The sequence below is a fragment of the Acomys russatus genome, chromosome 17 (genome assembly GCF_903995435.1).
Source record: "Acomys russatus chromosome 17, mAcoRus1.1, whole genome shotgun sequence".
NCBI lineage: Eukaryota > Metazoa > Chordata > Mammalia > Rodentia > Muridae > Acomys > Acomys russatus.
Window position 1 is genome coordinate 20,071,086 of NC_067153.1, and position 22,041 is coordinate 20,093,126.

At 45.2% G+C, this 22,041-nt stretch overlaps 1 protein-coding gene across 1 annotated transcript; it reads left to right on the forward strand.

Moving 5' to 3' along the window:
• Nucleotides 1–4,224: 4,224 nt before the first annotated feature.
• Nucleotides 4,225–21,698, forward strand: Gsdmc (gasdermin C). The gene is made up of 10 exons (XM_051160515.1): nucleotides 4,225–4,520; nucleotides 8,831–9,045; nucleotides 9,662–9,845; nucleotides 10,930–11,092; nucleotides 14,511–14,622; nucleotides 16,582–16,695; nucleotides 19,277–19,416; nucleotides 19,948–20,077; nucleotides 20,583–20,656; nucleotides 21,186–21,698. The coding sequence occupies exons 2-10, from the start codon at nucleotides 8,835–8,837 to the stop codon at nucleotides 21,423–21,425; spliced, it is 1,368 nt and encodes a 455-aa protein (XP_051016472.1). The 5' UTR covers nucleotides 4,225–4,520; nucleotides 8,831–8,834; the 3' UTR covers nucleotides 21,426–21,698.
• Nucleotides 21,699–22,041: the final 343 nt, after the last annotated feature.

Sequence of the window (22,041 nt, forward strand, 5' to 3'; positions counted from 1 at the left end):
ATCCCATCCCTTGTATCCTCTCATTCTTCCCTCCCTCCCATTTTCCCCATTATTCCCCTCCCCTATGACTATTCCTGAGGGGGATTACCTCCCCCTGTATATGCTCATAGGGTATCAAGTCTCTTCTTGGTAACCTGCTGTCCTTCCTCTGAGTGCCACCAGGTCTCCCCCTCCAGGGGACATGGTCAAATGTGAGGCACCAGAGTACATGAGAAATAAACATGTGTTAAGGCGGTGATTTTAGACTTTGAGAATGAAGATAGAGCATAACAATCAAGTTTTAGCATTGTAAACAAACGAATGTCAGTACAGCAGAACATTATACAAGATCAGTTGACCAGGAAGCTTGCAGGAGCCCCTGTGGGAGAAGCAGCATTTATCTTGTTAAATTGAACAGACCTTTATAACTTTGAAATGAGAAACAGTTAGAACCAGGGTACAAGAAAATGTTGTTGGTTTTTTTTTGTTTGTTTGTTTTAAATCTAAAAGGAAAAAAATAGAGGTTAAGTTTTATATATGAGCCCACAATTTACTGAGTTAGCACAGCTGTCAGTAGTTGGTCACCTTGTGGAGAGGTTTTAACTCCACCCCTGGCCTTCCCTGGCCCACCTTTGAGCAGGCAGGGCTCAGAGAGTAGGGGCCATGTATGCGCATATCCACTGAATCTCCAGCATACCTGCTGTGGGAAGGGGAGGGGCCAGGGCAGTGACTGGAAACCGGTGGTAGTCATGTGATTGCCCTTAAAGATGGCAGCTAGCCATGTGATTGCTCCTATCAAAGATGGCGACTAGTCACCCGGTTGTCCTTAAAGACAGAGGCTAACCATGTGGTTGTCCCTAACAAAGATGGTGGCCAGTTACATGGATGGCACAGATGGCAAATGCTCCACCTCTTCCACTCCAACCAACACAGCGACTATAACGGTGGGCAGACTTGAAATGCCACCAAGGAAGAGTGGTGGCGGTAGTGGCAGCTGTGGGGCTAGTCCACACCAGGGTTCCCCGTGAACAGAGCCGTTGGGGGAGGTTCAGCCATGCAGCAGAGTGAATTACCTGCATTCTGTACTGGGCCAGGGAGAGATTGGAACAGCAGAAATTTACCTCAGCTTGGAATCTAGATCTGAAGGGAGGGCAGCGACAGGTTCAGATGGGCATGAATGAAGAATTACAATGAATTTTGGAAGAGAGGATCTCAGACTTAATCTTAATATAGTCATGGAAAAGTCTTTTTCGTACAGGGCCACCAATTTTATGATAACATAAAGAGATTTAAGGCAATAAGATAATAAGGTACCAGATGCCAGATATTATGTTGTAGAGTTTATTAAATGAGTGTGGAGGGAGAAGGAAGGGAGCCGGGGGGTGGGGGTGGGGGGGGGGAGACTTGGCCTGATGTAACATTCAAAGTCCACTGCCAATGACACAGCTGTTCCAAAAGGACATAACTGCTCAACATGGCCACACTCCTAGTCTTTCCCAAACACTTCATCAACCAGGGACAAAACACGCAAATCTATGAGCCCATGAGCGCCATGTTCATTCAAACCACCACAGTCTCTGCTGAAGAAAGTTTCTTTGGTGATGGCCAAGAGCTATACGTATCTGTGAGTAAAAAGATAAGTGTTAAGAATACAGTTAGAAATAATACTGGTTTAGGAAAGTGGCAGCTATAGGTTTTTCTTTAGGGGTCTATGACCTCATCAGCTACAGGTAGTGCCAGGCATGGTAGTCTCTCCCATTGAGCAGGCCTCAAATCCAATTAGAAAGTTGTTGGCTGCCCCAATGCTATAAATGCCAGTAATGCACCTTTTTGGGCATATATTGCCATGACAGACATTAGTGTAGTTTGTAGGCTGTACAGTTGGGTGGGACTACGGATTGCTTTTCTCCCTTGGTGGCTTCAGTTACTGTGAGAGACAGTGTAGCACAGTATGGACAGAGAACAGCTATGTTCCAGCTCAGTTCCTCCAATTCTTGTGTCTTAAGTGTGTGTGGTCTCTTCAACAACAGAGTCAGTCTTTAAGTTCTGAGAGTCAAGTAAGGGAGAACCTAAGTCCCAATTACAGTTGGAAACAGCCGGATTGACTCAATATCTATCCCCTAGGTAATCTTAGGGTCTCATTTCTTTTTTCTTTCTGAGACAGGGTTTCTCTGTGTAGCTTTGGCAGGCCAGGACTTGCTTTGTATACCAGGCTGGCCTCGAACTCACAGAGATCCTCCTGCCTCTGCCTTCTGAGTGCTGGGATTACAAATATGTGCCATTATGCTTGGCCAGATCTCATTTCTTGAGAGGATAATGTGAGGTAGTTAGATCTAAGCAGGCTTGGAGGCCATTGAGGATGGACCCCTTCCTCATGGATTTCACCTACTTTTCTCTGACACCATGGGGCTTCTTACTCATTATCCTTCTGCCATACGGCATTTACTGACGTCTATTAATGCACATGCCTGCTTTCTTAGACCCTAACTTAAAAAGTATGGCTTTCCACCCTTTCTTTAAAACTGTCTAACCTGTTCTGTGTCCCAGAGACTAAACTCTTTTACTGAGGGTGTCACCACAAGACATGTTGATAGTATCCTTCTCCAAAATTTCGGGTACTAGAAACTGCCCCACGATTTCCCAATGAGGATGCTCGCCTCACCTAGAAAGGTAGAGCTGCTATGAAATAACCATCTGAGCCCCCCTTCTCCACCTCTCTGGATTGTAACAATTCTCACCAAATTCACAGGGAAGCCTTTTCCCAGGTGGGCAAGGAGAGCTGCTTGGCTTTAGAATTGGAGAGTGGGGGTGGGTGGGTCTAAGAACTAAAGGATCTATCCACACATTTCCCACCACCACTGTTACCTCTGGCCTCACTACTCCATGGCGAGGAAGCAACTCCCCGCACCCCAGTCCCTGACCCTCCCGAGGGCTCTTCATTTATACCATTTATGTACCTCCATCTTTGGAATGTTGATGCCTTTGTCTTCTGTTCTATTTCTTTTTCTTTTCATCTTTACCTGTTTGTACTGGGTTCAACAACAAGATAGTGAGGTTTTTGTTTTTGTTTTTTGGGGTTTTGTTGTTTTTGTTTTTATTTTTTTTTTTAAGTGTGAAATAAAGCTCTCTGCCGTCTTATGAGAGTGAGGTAGATTTCCTATAGTTAAACAGAAGCAGGTCTGACCTTCACTGAGTCCTGGTTAAGCCCACAGTATTGGATCTATTACTGGATGTCTGTTTTCTTTTTTAGATTTAACTTATTTTGGAAAGTGGACTATGAAAGCATAGTATTTATGCCAACTTAAATTTCATAGTGTTCACCATTTAGGTCCCCGCCTCTTCTTTAGTGTGTGGGTATATGTGAAGAAGTGAGTGTTTTTGAGACTGGGGTTCACTGTGTAACCCTGGCTGGTCTGGAACTCACTGTGGAGACCACATTGGCTTTACACTTAAAAGACTTCTTCCTGTTTCTACCTGCGTTTCCAAGTGCTGGGATTAAAGGTGTCCACCACTACACCTAGGAAGTTCTTTAGTATTTTGAATTATGCCCTAATGATTATTTATACCTAAATATTTGTTAGTGTTTTGGAGGTTTTTTTTTTTAAGGACATGTTTGTAAAGGAGGAATTAAAAGCTCATTATATTAACTTTTTAGGTGATTTTGGTACACACTACTACCAACTCAGAGATAGTGCTGTGATTTGTTTCTGTCCTTATTTGTACGAGAGTCATTGTCATTGTGTCATTGGTGGTACTAAAAATCATTTATCTTAAAAAAACAAAACAAAACCAAAAAACTTTCCTTAATCAACATGTAACTAAATGGATTCTCAAAATTATTTCGTGTGCTTCAAAATTTTAAAATGTAAACTTGCTTTCGTTTTTTCTCTAGTGGGTTACTTACTATTTTGGCCCTTAACTCATTTGTGAAGTTAAATTCTGTACTTGATTTAGCCAAAATAAACCTTCCCTCCCTGGAGCTGCTTTCTGTGAGGTCATAGCACTGAGTGCGGTAAACTAACACAGAGGCAGGGAATCTTACTGTTGCAGACCTACAGCCCCATGGTTACACCAGGGCAAGTCCATGAGGAGGTGGGTAACACCCAGCAAGTCTGTCAGGAGGTGGATCAACAGTCCCAACCTCATTTCCGGCCAATCATGGATCAGACTTGCTCAGCCGGTTTTCTTTGGGAAGAGCAAGGTGCCCTGTTTCCTAAGAACTCTTCCTCCTCTGAGCCAGGACAGCCTCCTAGGCACACCTGCAAGTGCTCACTCCTGGCCCCTAGTCTTTTGGACGGTGGCTTTGAGCACTAGTTCTGCGCTCAGAGCTTAGTGACTGGAGAGAAGAGGTCACACGTGCCCACAGTATTGCACTGAAAACTGACTCAGACCTGCTATAAGGACGGAAACAGCTTTCTAAGAATCACGTTGATTTGGTCCCGGAGTTCGTATAAATTGTATTTGAATTAGAAGGTCCAAGGACTAAGAGGAGCCACATTCAGTTGCACTTCCTCTAGAGGAGAAAAGCCAGCTTCAGCCGGGTAAGTGCTGATGGGGATGAGGGAGGGTTTCTCAGGCTGCTTTGTGGGCCGAGTTGATGGGGTTTTCCTTAGTGATGTAACCTGCAAGGAAGGAAGCATTGCTTCCCTAAGTTCTCCACAAGAAAATTACTGGAGAGCCCAATGACAGCGTGGAAGGGCAAAGGCTGGGTCTCTGATGCAGCCCCCCACGGCCCCGTTCTGGTTTGGTGTTGGAGACATAATGGAAAGTCGTCCCATAAGGACTTTTCCACCATTGTTGGCAATTCTGTCTTGTTTGTTTGTTTGTTTGTTTTTTGGTTTTTTGAGACAGGGATTCTCTGTGTTAGCAGCCTTGGCTGTCCTGGACTCTCTGTGTAGACCAGGCCGGCCTCGAACTCACAGCGATCTGCCTCCCTCTGCTTCCCGAGTGCTGGGATTAAAGGTATGTGCCACCACGCCTGGCCAATTCTGTTTTAAACTCAACTCTTTCCCAACTCAGTTTTTTTGTCATTGGAATCTTGTACTTTGCTGTAAAGAGAATATGATTTAAGCAGATTAGTCTTATTTAGTCTTTTTTGTAAAGTGTTTTGTTTTTTAAAGTGTTGTGCTAACATATTCAAGTTCACAAGTATCTGCAATCAAGGTTTTGATTCCCCTACACACACCTTTGTCTCAAACATTTTATCTCCACGGCAGTTTCTTCTGCCCTGCGCTGGCTTGGATGACTGTCTGGTTTAATCTTTCCCCGGCTCTCAGAGTCAATGTTCCCGGATATGAATTCATTTTCTTTCTCTACTTGGGAACGGCACTCAGGGAAGAGGCGCCACCTACGTTCTGTTGCCCAATCTAGCCTCTGCACTTTATCTTCTTTATCATGCTGCACGCAAAACCCAGCATTAATTTTTTTTTTCTTTTTGGATTCTGTAGCAATCTTGAGTCATCACCCTAGAGTAAGCTGCAAATATTTATTTGCACATTGCTACAAATAATCTCAGAAGTAATTTCATTCTTTGTTGTTGGAATTTGTTTGTTTGTTTTTGTTTTTTGAGACAGGGTTTCACTGTGTAACAGAGAGCTGGCTGTCCTGGACTCACTTTGTAGGCCAGGCTGGCCTTGAACTCACAGAAATCCACCTACCTTGGTCTCCCAAGTGCGCCACCACATCTGGCCTGGAAATTTTATATTCAGGGATTTTTTTTTCATTACACCTCTACTTAGCCACTCTTTGCCTTAATTATGTTCTCCATTACTCAGTGGTCGTTCAGTTGGTCCTTGTGGATTCATGAACCCTGTGACGCTTTGGGATCAACTGACCACTGACTGAATATACTCAGAAAAAGGCTTGGGGAGATGGTTTAGCAGGTGTAATATTTGCTGAGCATGCATCAGGACCAGACTTTATTCCCTCTGCGTCAGGATTTCTCTGTGTAGCCCTCCCTGGTTATCTTAGACCTCACTCTGTAGAGCAGGCAGGCCTCGAATTTAGAGATCCTCCTGCCTCTGCCTCCTAAACACTGCATTAAAGGCGTGCAACTCTACTGTCCAGCTGAGGATCAGATTTCAAATTTCAGGAACCCATGTAAAACCCAGCGGGCTTGGTGCCGGCCTGTAGTCTCAGCATGCAGGAGGTATACATAGGAGACTTCTGGGACAAGCTGACTAGCCAGACTAGTTGTGGTGGGGCGGTGGGTGGGTGGGGGTGGGTGGGTGTATGTGCATCTATGCAAATATGTGCCCTTGCAAGCTTACATACATACATGCATACATACCACACAGACATGTATGTGTGTGTGTGTGTGTGTGTGTGTGTGTGTGTGTATGAAAAGGAAGATATTTGGGGGCTGAAGAAATGGCTCCACAGCTAAGAGCACCTGATGTTCTTCCAAAGGACCACAGTTCAGTTCACAGAACCCACATGGGTGGCTCACAACCACCTGAACTCAAGTTCTAGAGGAGCCATAGGCCTGAACTTGGGACTAAACGTCTCCTCCTTGTGTGGCTTTCTGCTGTTTACATGACAAAAGTAAAAAAACATCTCCTCCATGATCTCCTGTCACTATGATGTTCTGTAAAAATGCACGGAGCTGAAGTAACTGAGCCTTCTGAAACCCTGTGTCAGAATTAGTCTCTCCTTCATAAGCTGTTTTTGTCAGGTATTTTTTTCCCCCCGGCAACTTAAAAGAGTTACTAATACAATAGCATATTAAGTGTTCTAGAGACAATTCAAATGCTATGGGAGGAGTATGTGATCATAGGCAAAGACACGCAAATATCTGCAGATTTTAATACTCATTCAGAGCCTAGAAACACCATGCTGTATAGAGTTTATGACTGTATGCATGGGAAATATTTTCTATGATATTGAATATGCTGTGCTAAAATACATAACATTAGCTCCGCCTTCAACAGACTTAAAAATATACAAGAATGTACAGGCCCAAACCTTGCTAGATGATCTGCGGAGTTTAGTGATGAGCAACTTTTCCTTGCTCTCTCCCTCTCTGGTGGAGAGCACTGTAGCCCTTCCTGGGTCTTGGAGAGGTTGAGATAATTCATATAAGGAGAATCATGTGTGTTTTCCCTTGACTGACATATACTCCAACACCCTCAAGATGTATCAAATTATTGCGCTTTGTAGAATTTCTTTTCCTTTAAGGCTGATAATAGTCCACAGTAAGATGTTATATTTTCCTTATTCTGTTGACAGATATTTAGGTTGTTTCTACATTTTGACCTCTGTGAATACTCTACAATGAACAATGTGTTACTGCATTGTTGAAATATTGTTTTCAATTTTATTCTTTTGTTTTGAGAAATTTTGTTGATTTATGTAGAGGAGATATTTTACATTCTTACAGTATACAAGGTTCCATTTACATTAACACTGACAGTTATTGCCTTTATATTTTTTTGGTAACAGCATCTTGAGAAATATAATATTGTAATTTTGGTTAATTTTTTTTTTTATGATGAGTGCTGACATTGTCTTTTCATATACTCATTTGTTATTTGTATTTCTTCTTGGTAGTGCTGGGTCTTGAACTCAGGTCCTTATATATGCTAGGGAAAGACTAATTCACTGGGCAAGCGACTGATTATAGAAATGTCTATCCAAGTAATTATCACCTTTATTTCTTCTTTTGCATTTATTATCTTAAATTAGCACAAAATAATGGGTTTATTATTGCATCCTCACACAGTATATTATATACTTTGTCATATTCATCCCATTACCATTTCTTCTTTTCTGACCCACCCCACAGCCCTTATCTCCCTGAAAATAGTCCCTTTCATAATTTATATACACATATTTTATGTGTGTATATTTGTGCACACACACACACACACACTTCTATTTAGCTACTTCTTGATGATTAGGGTCTTTGGGCTCCTTGGGGCAAGTCCAATTTTCATAGTCAGGACATCGCCAACTTCTCATCACACTTCATCAACAGCAACCAGGAGCGCCAGCATCCTTCTTCTTCCTCAGACACTTTTCCTCCCAGTGCTCTGGCATTTATATTCTCTCAGATTCTACAGAATTAAACTGTCTGCAGCTGGCAAAGATCATGCCCCTCTCAGAGCCCGTACAAGGCAATCATAGTTAATAGCTGTGGACAAACTGAGGCAGCCTCATATCCCACACTTGGGATTAAGGCAAAAAAAAAAATATTTATACAACATAAAGAAACCAAAACTTCCACCACACACATAAGCTATAGTATATGTGTATGAGAGTGGCACGGCACATCTGCTTCTCTGAGTTTAGTCTGTTTCCTTTGGCATGATGATCCAGAGTTCTATCCACTTTGCTGTACATGGTGCAATTTCACAGTTTAAGGATGAATAAAATGTTACCATGCATGTATATCACATTTTCTTTCTTCATTAAAACATTTATTTTTTTTTATGTATATGGGTGTTTTGCCTGTATGTATGTTTTTCTACCACATATGTGTTTGGTGACTCTTTTGGTCAGAAAAGGGTATAGGATCCCCTGGAAGTAAAGTCACAGATGGCTGTGAGCTGCTATGTAAGTGCCGGGAATTGAACCTGGGTCCTTTGGAAGAGCAGGCAGTGCTGTTAACCTATGAGTCATATCTCCAGCCCCCGTCTCCACTCATCTTTTGGCGGGCATCTAGGTTGAATCTGTGTTTTGGCTAATTGGAATGGTTCCAGGATAACTTGGATGTGTCTATCTCTTCTGTGTGCCAACCTGAGGCTTCCCTCACACTTGGCGGCTTATGAACAATACCATGGAATCACTGAGCGTCAGATACACTCTTTCCTTTCTCGATTAAACTTCCGTACTTCTTTCCATGTGATCCTAGCAACATGCCCTACACATTTGACTTGCTCAGCAAAGATGTGGTCAAAAAACTTCAAGGAAAAGATCTGAGGCCTGTCAAATACCTGTCAGATGCAGCCAAATTCCGCCAGTTTGATATACTGCAGAAGGCTGCTCAATCGTTGTTTTGGAAATCTGAAGATACTCCAGTTGGATACTCCCTCCTGCAGATCTTGGAGCCAAATTTTCCCATCCCAGGTACTGTCAGTCAAGGGGCAGAGAAGTGTGAAAATCAATGTTTCTAATGATGTAGCTTTTCACAATCCAGGAGGGACTCGCACAGGTAGCTCATGAGCCAGCTGCTTAAAGGCAAAGGACAAGGAAGATACTTTAGGAATCTACTTGATTTCTGGACCTATTTTCATGCATTTGGTCTTATAATACTGCCCAGAGCCTCTTTAGAAGGAGATATGATACCATGTTACAAAAAAGCAATTGAGGTTCGTAAAAATTGTTTGAAGTTACATAGTTTGAACTGGAAGAATCAGGATCCACAGTGAGGTCCGTCTGCCCTCAGGACCCAGGCACTTCTCTATTCCAGTGAGCTGCCTTGGGTTTGGATTCTGCACTCGGAAAGACGATCCCAGGGGACTGTAAAAATGATGCTTTTCTTTCTTAGGATGAAGATTCTGCTTGCATGGGTTCCAGAATTTGCCCCCTGTAGTAATTTACATTTTGGATATTAACTGATTATTAGCTAGCTTCTCGACTAACGTTTAAATGAGGAGAGGAACTGGACTTATACATTCCACTCTCCAGAGCATCGGTTCCACAGTGAATTCTTGGCTAAACTTGTGTGCTCTTTCCTCCCCAGAGCCTGAAGTGTCAGCTCCCTTGTCTCTCAAACACACGTTATCCCAGAAACTGAAGGCTAATGCGGATGTCCAAGCCATTGCAGAAGGAAGTGCGTCAACAGAATTTGCTCAGTCCTGTGGATATGACATTGAGGTTCAGAAGACTAGCCTCCCATACTCAAAACTGGAAAGTCTTCAAAACAGGTGAGGCCACCGGGGGATGGAAGGATGGGTCGGCCGAGTAGCAGGATGTCTTCCTGTAGGCGCAGAGGTACCGAGCAGGTTCCGGTGCAGGGGCTGATGATAGCAGCTCAGATTATTCTACTTAAAAACTAATCATTGAAATAATGGCTTGTAGTCTAATAATACTTATTTGTGATGAATTACCCATTACTGTTCTATTAATGTGATAAGGACAGAAAAATAAGACAGACAAAGGTTCTGATGCGATGGAAGTCTCTGTTCGTTGTACAGAGGATGGGCATGTAACAAGGAATGAATGGGCAGAAGTAAATGGTTGGGGTATTGCGTAAAATGTACTGAAGACTGTAACAATCACTTTACGTAATCAGCATCCCAGTGCTTTGGGATTTAGATGACTTTTACCACATCTCTCTTGATACATAATTTAGAACTGGAAATGCATGCTTCGTGTGTAGCATTTTGGTGTGACATATGCATATAAATCGGTAACATATCATCACTCCATGTGGTAGCCATTAGTTTAAATTTTTTATTTTATTTATTATTTTCTCTGTCTCTGTCTGTCTGACTGTCTGTCTGTCTCTCTCTCTGTCTCTGTCTCTGTCTCTCTCTCTCTCTCTCTCTCTCTGTACACATGCATGTGTGCATGCATGCCATGGCTCACATGTGGCAGGCAGTCAGAGGACAAGTTGCGGGAATTAGATTTCTCCTTTAGATGTGTGTGTCTGAGACTCAAACTCAGGTCCTCTCCTCTACTGGCTATGCCATCTTGCCAGCTCAGTAACTGCTATTTTTATGGCAAGAACATTTACTGCCTACTGTCTTAGCAAATTCCAAAGGCATGTAGGATATTGTCAACTATAACCACACCAGGCTTCAGTGTTGGTTCTGGGCATCTGAATTCATGTCTTCCCATGACCAGCGCTTTATTGACAGCCACACCTCCAGCCTGAAGCTGTCTGGATCTCTTTGGTCCTTAAGGGTGGCGGCCTCACATTTTCTGCTTATTTATCTGTTAGTGATTTAGTCTCTGCTTCTATGACATTGGCTGTTTGAATCTTTTTATTCCCATTTGCACCTTCAGGAAACTTTTGGATCAGGAGCCGTATTTTGTGAAGGATTACCGGATGGGGAGGACCAACCTATACGTGGTGACAGAGGCCTATGAAGTGACCAAGGACACTGTGCTGGAAGACAGCAGCAGCGTCGACCTTTCAGGAAAAGCGCTCATCCCCCAGTATGTCAAGGTATGGGGGACAGGGACAAGAAAACTAGTCCAGCCAGTGTACTCTTGCTCCTCAGGGGATTCTGAAGACTGTTTTCTAAGGGTCAGAGGGTGGGATCGTTATTCTCCACTGCTCATGTGTAGTTTGTGCTACCTCCTGATCTCAGATTGTATTCCAATGCCCTCACTTACAATGCTTACTGCATAGGATTAGAAAGTAGTGATACATTCCAAAACAGATGTAAGTATTCGGTACCATGTTTTGTTTTGAGTAAACAATAGATGCTGCAGAAATAGAAACGTGAGGATTTTGTATTTTTTGCAGACCCAGTTTCATGGTGGCTGGAAAAACATGGGAACACCTTTACTAAACTGTACCTGTTAATCTATGTTCTATGATCGATCATGTGATAACATATATTTTGAGATACGGTCTTGTAAAGCCTAAACTGTCTTCCAGTGGCTATGGAGCTGAGGCTGGCCTTGAACACCAGCTAGGCGGAACCAGAAAAGAAACTCCCCAATCATGTAAAAGTCAAAACACTTCTGGGCGTGGTGGTGCTCGCCTTTAATCCCAGCACTCAGGAGGCAGAGGCAAGTAGATTGCCGTGAGTTCCTAGGCAGAGTGCCAGGAAGCTGGAACTTCGTTTATCTGGGTAATTAGCTTCAGACCCTGGACTGAGGCCAGCCAGGGCTTAGGGCTGTGCAGCCTGTCCTCAAGAGGGAGCCGAGGCGCTGTGTACAGAGGCCCTGGCAGCTGAGCAGTTGAGGTGTCAGTCCTGCCTGTGAGCAACTGCAGGCAACGCCTCACCGTCCCACCTCACCCTCTGCCACACCGCCCTCCTTGCCCAGGCTCTGCCTCTTAGGGCAGCTGGCCCTGGTCACAGTGTGGGGCCTCCCATCTCAGCCTTGCCAGGGACAGAAGGCACCAAGTCTTAGGAAGGGGATGCCCCCAGGGTGCCAGTTCATCCAGCTGCCCCACCCTTCAGTCTTGGCCTGCCCCCTCACCCCCAAACCTGAATCGTGGTGCTCTAAACAGCCCTGTGGGCAGACATCCACCACCATGGCTGAGCACCTGGAGCTGCTGGCAGAGATGCCTAGCACCAGAGGCAGGATGAGCTCCCAGGAACGGCTGAAGTGTGCCCAGAAGCGATGAGCCCAGCAGGTAAAGATGTGTGCCCAGGCTGAGAAGGAGACCCACGGCAAGAAGGGACATGGGGAACAGCCATGGAAGGAGGTGGCTGGCCTCAGGCCTCGGAAGCACTTTCTCTTCCCTCCTAGCCTTGTCCATCTGGAGGCTGCTGCCCGAAACGACTCGGGGGAAGGCTGCCAGTTCCTTAGTAGTGGGGTTAGCCCCAACCTGGCCAATGAAGATGGCTTGACTGCACTAGTGCTGCATTAATGACTTCCAAGAGGTGGCACAGCAGCTCCTAGATGCTGGGGCTGATGTCAGTGCTCAAGACAGTAAGTGCTGGACACCTCTGCATGCTGTGGCTACCTGTGGTCATATGCATCGGGTGGAACTCCTCATTCCACGGGACGCAGATCTCCTGGCAGTCAATACCGATGAGAACATGCCTTACGGCCTCTGTGAGGATGAAGAGACGCTGGTTTGCCTTGAGACTGCCGTGGCCAAACATGGTAGCACCCACGACAGCACTGAGCAGGCCTGGGCATGCCGAATGACCTCCAGAATCTGCTGTCTCCAAGGGACATACCTCAGTCACTGAAGATAGAAACTGTTGGGGCAAAGATATTCAAAGCAAAGGGAAGTACTATAGGAATTGCTATAGTAAAATCCAATAAAATAGTAATCAGAAGAAAAACAAAATGTCAGTCCGCATTGGTCAAGAGAACAATCCATCAAGAAGATATTATAATCCTAATCCTATTTGCACCAAACATGGGTGCACGTAGCTTCATAAGGCAAATACTTGCATACGTGAAGCAACAGATTAACCCCAAATGTAAGTGACTTCACTTTAGTATCTCAGGTTTGCCAATGGGCAGATTTTCCAGATGAAAAAATAAGAATAGAAATAATAGAGTAAATTATAAACACACCAGAGAGAGAGAGAGAGAGAGAATGAGAGAGAGAGAGAGAGAGAGAGAGAGAGAGAGAGAGAGAGAGAGAGGAGAGAGAAGAAGAAGAAGAAGAAGAGGAAGAAGAGGAGGAAGAAGAAAAAAAATAGATTTACCATATGATTCAACTATACCTCTGCTGGACATATCTACCCCAAGGACTCTATAATGGATTACAGATACTTGTTCACTCATGCCCATTGCCTTTCTATTCGTAATCGCTAGGAAACGGAAACAGCTTAGATGTCTATCAACTGATGAATGGATAATGGAAATGTGGCAACACACACAACGGGATTTTATTCAGCTGCACAGATATTTGAATTATAAACCTTTCAGGAAAATGGACGTAGCTGAAAATGATCATCCTGAATGAGGTAACCCAGACCCAGAAAGACAAATGCTCTGTGTTCTCTCTCAGGCCCTGTGAGGCTGCTGTACTTCAGTACCTGGTCTTACACTCAGGCATGTACTGGCAGCACTAAGAGGACTGACTCAGTGGATTTAGTAAAAATTAAAAGACAAAAGGAATGCATGAAGTTTGGACTGTAAAGTGATGGAGATGGGGAAGTGAGGAGTTGGAAGTGAGTTAATGAAGGGTGTGATCAAAACACATTATATGTAGAGATAAAATTCTCAAACACTGAGCAATATTTAAGAAAAAGAATTGTACTTTTTTTTTTTTTTTTTAAGAAAAGGAAAACAACTTAGATTACAAGGAATTCAGCTAAGAATTCTATCTCCATCAAACTGTGAACCAAATGCAAGTTAAAGGTGTCTTTAGGTATAAAGGTTTTCAGACATGTAGTTCTCAGCTCCCCAGGAGACAATGAGTGACAGGACAGAAGATAGAAAAGACATCACAGGGACTGATTAGAGACAAGGTCTGGGACGAGGACAAGCAGTCTCCCCCAACAGCCGGCAGAGAATACGTCCCTACGCAGGAACCCAGGTGTGAATACGGGCGAATCAGTAATGCTGAGCAGGAGAATGAAACTTCAAGGCTAGAAGGAGACAGCAAATCATATACTTAGTTTGGAAAAATCAAGACATTGCAATAGGGCTGGAGATGCGGCTCAGTGGTACACACTAGCCTGGCGTCCATGGTTCAATCTCCAGGCACACCTCCCGAATTTCAGTGTACATAAATATTGTCATACAAAGAGGGAGAAGCAGTAAGGGGCGTGGGGACCAGGAGGGAAGTGCAGTGAAGGACTGCTAGTGTTTTCTCATGAGCTTTCTAAATTTATTTGACTTTAAATTGCAGACATATATTGCTTTGATTAAAAGTAAACAAATTTTTAATGGTGTTATGAGACAAAGAACTATAAATCCCTAGGGATGCTTTATCTCTCCAGGGTCAAGCCCAGGGACAGTGGCAAAGGAAGAGGACAGATTCAGTGACTATCCACAAGGGTTCGGTGGTGGCCTACAAGAAGAAGCAACTGGTCATTGAGAATAACACTTGTGGTGAGCAGAACTGGGGGTTCAAGTGGGGATGGGGCGTGTGAAGACCTGGACCTCCTTTTCTGTCCTGACTATAGACCAGCAGCACTCATTGCTGTCCCCCACACATGTCCCACCATCCTCAATCACCTCTAAGCCTGGACAAGCTCAAATATTGTTAGCTGTAGATGTAGAGATGGCCTCCTGCCTGGGAAGGGACCCGACCTAGAGTGTTCAAGTGGGGCTATCTTCAGCTGGGTGAAGTTCAGGCTAATCCCAGCCATGTGTAGTCATTAGTCTCTAGCCTTTCAAGGTTCTGCCACTCTCAGAAGCTCAGCAGGGAGTCACCAAATTTATCAGGTGACTATTAAACTCACATTAAAGCTCCATAAAATAACAGAAGTACAACACAACTGAAACTGTAGACAGAATGCCTGAACAACGTAGCACGGAATTTTTCTAAGACTCGAATCTTGAAATGTACCATCCCCCAATACACGCACCACACATCATGAACACACACACACACACACACACACACACACACACACACACACACACACCATGCATGCACACACATATACATGTACACATATGTACACTGCATATACATGTGCACACACATGTATACTGCATGTGCATGCACACACACACACACACACACACACACACACACACACACACTTTTTTCAGGGTCTACCTTGTTCTGGTCAAGGCAAAGCCCTGGAGTCAATCCTCTAGTCAGGTCAGGCACAGTGCTTGCTGAACTGGAGCAGTGAAAACAGGTAAGGCTGTTGTGGGCCACTTACCTCCTTTTTTCATGCCAACTTGGGAGAGAGAGAGTGGGTCATTTCCCCTGTACACATGAGAAGGCCAGTTTTCTCGAAAGCTTCTGGCCGGTGATATGGCAATTATTAATTGCTTCTTGGTCAGTTATGAGCACTAACTTTGTAGTTGCTAATGAGCCCATCCGTTGTCCCAGTCGGTTCCCTTCTGTGCCATGCTTGATTGTATAAACGAGATGCCCTGCTCGCCCCCTAGTGCTCAGAATGTGACTTGCAGACACTCTTGGAAGTTTGCCTTCTGTCTAAACTTCATTTAATTCACGGATTAAATGTTGCCATTCTTTTTCTCCACAGGTTCATTTCATGTGTCAAGTGCTTGAGTTTTGTTGTTAGGCAAGTTTCAGACGTCAGCATGACTCTATGAACGTAATAATCCAAAACAATGCAAGATCGCCAGATTGAGAGTGGATAAGGAAGGGCAAGCTAGTAACAGAAGGCTAGCAAGAAACCTATATGGCAGGGCAGGAGGAAACCAGGCTGCCTTACCTCATGGAGTATTTATTTGTTTAATTTTATTTTATGTGTATTTGTGTTTTGCCTGCATGTCAGCATACCATGTGCATGCAGTGCCTGAGGAGGCCAGAAGAGGGCGCTGCCATATGGGCGCTAGAACTGACTTTTGGTCCTTTGCAAGAGCAGAACGGGCTCTTAACTGTTGCTCTCCAGCCCTCGTGAGATAATTCTTGAACGTCAGGGGATGTAATGGTCGCCTAAAGTGCTTATTTAAAATGCAAGTTTCAGGCCGGTGAGATGGATTAGCAGATAGAAGTGCTTGCTGCCAGGCCTGAGGATGTGAGTTCTACCTCCAGGTCCCACATATTGGCAGGAGATAATTGATTCCCAAAGTTGTCCCCTGGCATACTTATATGCTCCTTGGCATGAACACACACATACACACATGCACGCACGCACACACATACACACGCACGCGCACACACGCGCGCGCGCACACACACACACATACACACACCAAGTAAAAAAACATAATAAAATAAAATGCAAATTTCAGTCACACAGACCAGTGCTCAGGTTGACTGCCATTCCTGGGGTTTAGCCTGAGAGTCCCTAAATGGGATGTAGGAAGACCTCCATCAGGTGTAAATGACAGTTCTCCTAACTGAGTTTCTTTTCCACTCAGCCATTCTCCTTTCTGCTCATCCTAAGAAGAAAACCTTCCTAGGAATGCTTAATATGCGGCCTAGGTGTGGCTTCCTTGCCAGATCCGAAGAGTTCCGAAGTGGCATTGAGACAAGTATGACTTTGTTGAACAGGGATCCACCTGGGATGGATTTATCATAGAAAGTTTCTCATAAGAGGAGACTTTTCAAGGTGAAAAGCAAGGGTGGATGGATGATATTAGAAAGGTCAGAGGTCAGGGGAGGGATGGAGAGAGCGGGTCTTGGTCAGTGAACCTTTCACTTTCTCTTTCCAGAGCCATATTCAGTAATAAGACAGCTTGGTGAGTGGATGGTTCTGGGGCTATGAAAGTCCACCCTGCTTCCTCATGCAGACAACGGGATACCAAAGCCTACCTGACTGTCTTTGCCCAGGGTCTTGAGATCTGGTCTTCAGCACAAGGGATGGGAAGGGGGAGGGGACAGGAAAATGGAGGAGGATATAGGGATGGAAGGACAAACACTCATTCTTGGGTGGGGCAATATGTTATCTCGTTCTAGACTTGTGCATAGATTACATCTCTCCAGTTGGTGAGTGCTCCTGGTGGGGTTGGATGTGGAGATCTGGGTGATGCTCTGGTACTCGGCCCTAGCCCTGATGCTGGTTCCCGTAGGTGGGAAAGGTCATGGAAGGCTGGCGTGGTGAAAGCATAGATTGGGAGTCGGGCAGGAGTGAGGAGGTGGTACAGGAGACCCTCCAATGTGTCTCAAGAACAAACTGAGGATGATGAAAGGTGACAGCTTGTGCCTCTCTTTCCAGGAAGGATAGAGGAACCCTTCCATCAAGGTGAGCTTTTTTTTTGTTTGTTTGTTTTGTTTTGTTTTGTTTTGTTTTTAAGGGAAACCATAAGCTTGAAAATCAGATGAGAACTTTCTTTGGAACTCAGAAAACTGAGGTCTCTTTCCGCTTTTTTTTTTTTTTTTTTTTTTTTTGTTAGTTCAACTCATGCACGCACAACTGTGTGCCCTAGTGCTCACAGAGGAGAGACTGGGAGGCAGGAATTACTCCAGCACCAGCAATGTGAATAAATCAGACAGAAGTGCCTTGGAGCCACCACTATGGTCTATTCTCACTGTCACAGATCACCAAAGGACACTTGGCAAAGCCAGAACATCCTCAGATGCAGTGCTTGCCTAATTCTTCATAGACCTCAAAGATACTTTTCTTTCTTTTTCTAATTAATTAATTAATTAACTTTACATTCCTATATTAGCCTCTCTGGCCTTTCTTCCAGGTCCCACCTCCCTACCCTCTTTCCCCTTTCCCCCTCCCCTTCTCTTCAGAAAAGAGGAGCCCTCCTGTTATTCTAGTTGAAAATCCCAGATCATTGTATTTTACCAATAAAGACTCAGGAGTCAGATGCTGTGGTGAAAAACCTGCTAGCTCAGAGAGGCAGAGAAAGCACCCAGCTGACCTTCCTACTCAGCTCACTAGCTGATGGAGAAGGCCCAAAAAGGCTCACTAGCTCAGCTGGTAGCCCAGGAGGAAAAGGCAAAAAACCACAAACAAAAACAAACAAACAAAAAACCAAGGCCAAAGGCTTGCTATCTCAAACTCCGAATAGCCAAAGGCCAAGGAGCTAAGGGGCTCCAAGAGCCAAGCTAAAATCCCAAGCCCAAAGAAGCGCCAAAGACGCCTTCCACTTCTATAGGCTGTTTTAAATACCCTTCAACTCAACGTCCCTCCTATTCTTTAATCCCTGTCAGCTGGTTTCTTGCTCTGCCTCTTGACCTTAGCTTAGCTTTATTAAATCCTGTGTACAGATAGCTCTTGGATTAGAGGTGTGTGCAAGGCTGGCTGAACCACGCCATAATCACCTATTTACAATAAACAGAAAGTTCTTGGATTAAAAAGGTGTATTAGGGCTCAACCACAAGAAACAAGGATTTACAGTTCAATCTCAGGGATCACAATGGGATAAAAAAATCATGTAACACTTACCCCCCATCCCCCCCCCCCCACCCCACCCCACCCTAGTACATCAAGTCGCATCAGGACTAAGCGCATCCTTTCCCACTTAGGCCAGACAAGGCAGCGCAGCTAAGGGAAAGGGATCCATAGGCAGGCAACAGAGTTCATGTCAGAGATACCCCCATTCCAATTGCTAGGAGACCCTCATGAGACCAAGCTACCTATCAGCTACATAGGTGTAAGGGGCCTGGGTCTGGTCCATGAGTCCCCCATGAGCCTAAGCTAATTGATTCTGGTGGCTGTTTTCTGGAGTTCTTGTCTCTTTAAGTAAGTGTAGCTCTTATGTGCCAGGTGCCGGAGATACACAAGCTCATTGGCACCTCGACATGTCCCCATTCTTCACACATGGAAACTGACCCTGGAACACCGAGAATCATTGTATCCAGAGCCTAACAGCACATTTCATCCCAGATACTTCTCAGAAAGGGCCACTTGGTCATTTTTCTCCTGCTTGTGACAACCAGTTTTCAGATGTCCACCTCCACTGCCAGTGCTGTGTCCCCTCCTTCCAGAGTGCTGGAGCTGCCTGGTTTCCAGCTTCATGATAGTTGCCTCACTGGGGCTGGACCAGGCAGTCTACGGAGACATTTTTAGTGCTGGAAACACTTCTGAAGGCCTTAGCACCCCAGGGATATTTAATTGAAAAGTTGCCCTCACTTTCTGATTGGTGTTCTATCTGGGAGCAGATTTCAAACGCCTACAAGATGAAGTTTCCCTGAGAACAGAGCAACTGTCCCTGCTCTCAAAGGATGCTCGAGATGTCGTGTTCTCCAGTCTCCTGCCCTTGCTCAGTGACAGGGAGGTTCTGCATGACCTGATAAACATGGTGAGTGTACCATAGCTGCCCAGAGGTGACCAAAGCTGTAAGCATCAGTTTGGCAGATGGGGATGCCAAGGTATATGAGGGACGGGGAATATACACAGTGCCCCAGGAGACTGAGAAAGATTGTCAAAAGACTGGGGACTCTGGCTGCATGCACAATGTTGAGGGCTAGAGAGTGTGGCCCCCTACTTCTGCTCAGAATCCCCCTGGGGGAGGTAGAACCTATTGTCTGCACCTTGCTTAATTAATTCTCAGCACATAGGCACGTTATACATCAATGGTTTTGAGCCAGACATGGGAAGCTGAAGCTACGTGCAAGAGGGTTGCAAGTTCAAGGCCTTCATGGGTCACATAGCAAGTTCAAAGCTGGCTTGGCCTAAAGAGAAAAAGGAGCCGGGTTGAAGCTTTGTGGGAGAGTACTTGTTCGGCGTATCTAAAGCTGCCCAAGGCCCGTCCCCGGCCCCCCGCTCCCCCGCTCCCCCCCCCCTCCAGCACTGGCAATGATGTTATTAACAGAACATCTGTCTTCCGCAGCTGGAACTGAATCAGATGGGGCACATGGATGGCCCAGGTGGCATAATCCTAGCTGAGCTGCGAAAGGACTCAATCCCCCCATGGATTGACCTAAAGAACCTCATTCTTTATCTCCTTCAAGCCCTAATGGGTAAGAGCGATTTGAGGGGAGCACAAGGGAGTCCTCATGTTGGTTCTCAGAGGGCTGTTTCAGATGCCACCCCCAAGTAGCCCCTGAATTATGATGCTCATTTACACATCCCCCTCCTCTCTAATTTTAGCAAGGTTCAGAGTGATAGCAGTCCATGTCCCTACCACAGATGGAGTCTGAGGTCTAGAAAGGAGCAGCCACCAACCACCTAACACATGCTTGGGGAAGGCGATCCCTGCCTCAGCCCTTAGACTTTCAGGCTCTGGGCCATGTCACTTCTGACCCTGGAGCCCATCTCAAGGGCAGGAGACATTTCTAGAGCAGTGAGCTTGACTTTCAAGTCTAATGGGGCATATTCCTCTGTCTCAGAGTTTTCCTCTCATTGGGTTTCCTAGTTCATTGTGAGAAGAAAATACTGAGCCTAACATTAGTTTTCCTCATGTGTTCCTCCCATGCCCCGCCCTCCCGTGTCCCGCCCCTCCTATGCCCCCCCCCCCCACCCCAGTGCTGAGTGATATCCAACTCAATCTGCTTGCTCAGTCTATGGAGAAGAGGCTCCTCCTGCAGCAACGAGAGCTGGTAAGAAACCCCCAGGGCCTAGCAGTCCAGGGAAGGGGAGGAGGAAAGCAGGAACAGGAAGAACATTCTAGAAGAAAGCAATTGCTTTCCACAAGGAGAGGAGTAGGGAACCATCTGGGGAGCAGGTAGGTTGGATTTAACCCTGTCAGGGGCATCTCTGCATTTATGACAGCTTGGAAGCAAGGCTCCCTAGGAAGGCATCTTTGTCGGAGCTAAGGGGATAAAAGTCAGTCACGCCCTTCTGTGTTTACAGTTAACTTTTGCAAACTGCCTTTTCTCTGCCTATATATTTATCTACAGAAACGAAAGTTTGTACAGCTGTACAGCACACACACACACACACACACACACACACACACACACACGCACACACGCAGTTGATACTTTTTGTTGTAGGTGAGAAATCAATGCACAGTGGCTTCAAGTCTTGTTTAGTTCTTTGTCTTGTGTGGCTCCTGGCTGTTGGGCAGGAGGTTTCTCACCCCAGTGTCAGAGCCTGGACTGCCCAATCCGGTACTTTTTCTTCTAGGTAAAGAGCATCCTCCAGCCACACTTCAAGTATCCCTGGTGCATCCCCTTCACTCTCCAGCCGCAGCTTCTTGCCCCACTCCAGGGTGAGGGCTTGGCCATTACTTACGAACTGCTAAAGGAGTGTGGTTTGCAGATGGAGCTGGACAATCCCAAATCAACTTGGGATTTGGAAGCCAAGATGCCCCTGTCTGCCCTTTACGGGAGCCTTTCACTGTTGCAGGAACTTGTGGAAGCCTAAATCTTCCCCCAAGCCTGCTCCTAGCTCAGTCTATTGCTGAGTCCTGGATACATTTGAGATATCGCACTGTGGCGTTCATATGTGTGGTGATTTGAGTGTATGTCCTAAGCTGATGGGAGTAAGGATGCTTCGGGTTCATTTATTAAAAGTTACTATTCATTAACAATTACATAAGTAATATACTTTGATCATATTCCACCTCCCCCCACTGTCCTTTTCTACCCAGCCCCTCCAAATCCCTTCTTCCTATCAGTTTCTCATTCACTTTTTTTTGGAGGGGCAGTCTGATGCTCAGCTGCATTTAATTATGGTAGTTTGCACGAGTGTGGGATTGTTAACTGGAGCAAGGGTAACCTTCCAGCGGCTACCTCTTCCCCAGCAGCATTGGCCACCTACAATGTTTTAGGGAGGCTGGGGCCTCACAGGCCACCCACCCCTCTATCCACAGTGGAATGTTAGTGGGCCCCCGTTTTGTGCAGGTAGCCATTGCTACTGTGAGTTTACGGGTTTATTAGCCATGCCATATCCTTGCCATATCCACAAATAGGGATGATGTTATCTTTCAAAACTCCTTAAATAGTATGCTAAGGATTTAAACATTTTCCCCTATATAAAA

What these genes read in the sequence shown, in the direction of transcription:
- Gsdmc (XM_051160515.1), top strand. Translation starts at nt 8,835, where the DNA reads ATGCCCTACACATTTGACTTGCTCAGCAAAGATGTGGTCAAAAAACTT. An exon ending in CATTGAGAATAACACTTGTG is followed by an intron (nt 14,623 to 16,581) that starts GTGAGCAGAACT and finishes TTTTCCACTCAG; the next exon opens with CCATTCTCCTTTCTGCTCAT. An exon ending in TCTCCTTCAAGCCCTAATGG is followed by an intron (nt 20,078 to 20,582) that starts GTAAGAGCGATT and finishes CCCCCACCCCAG; the next exon opens with TGCTGAGTGATATCCAACTC.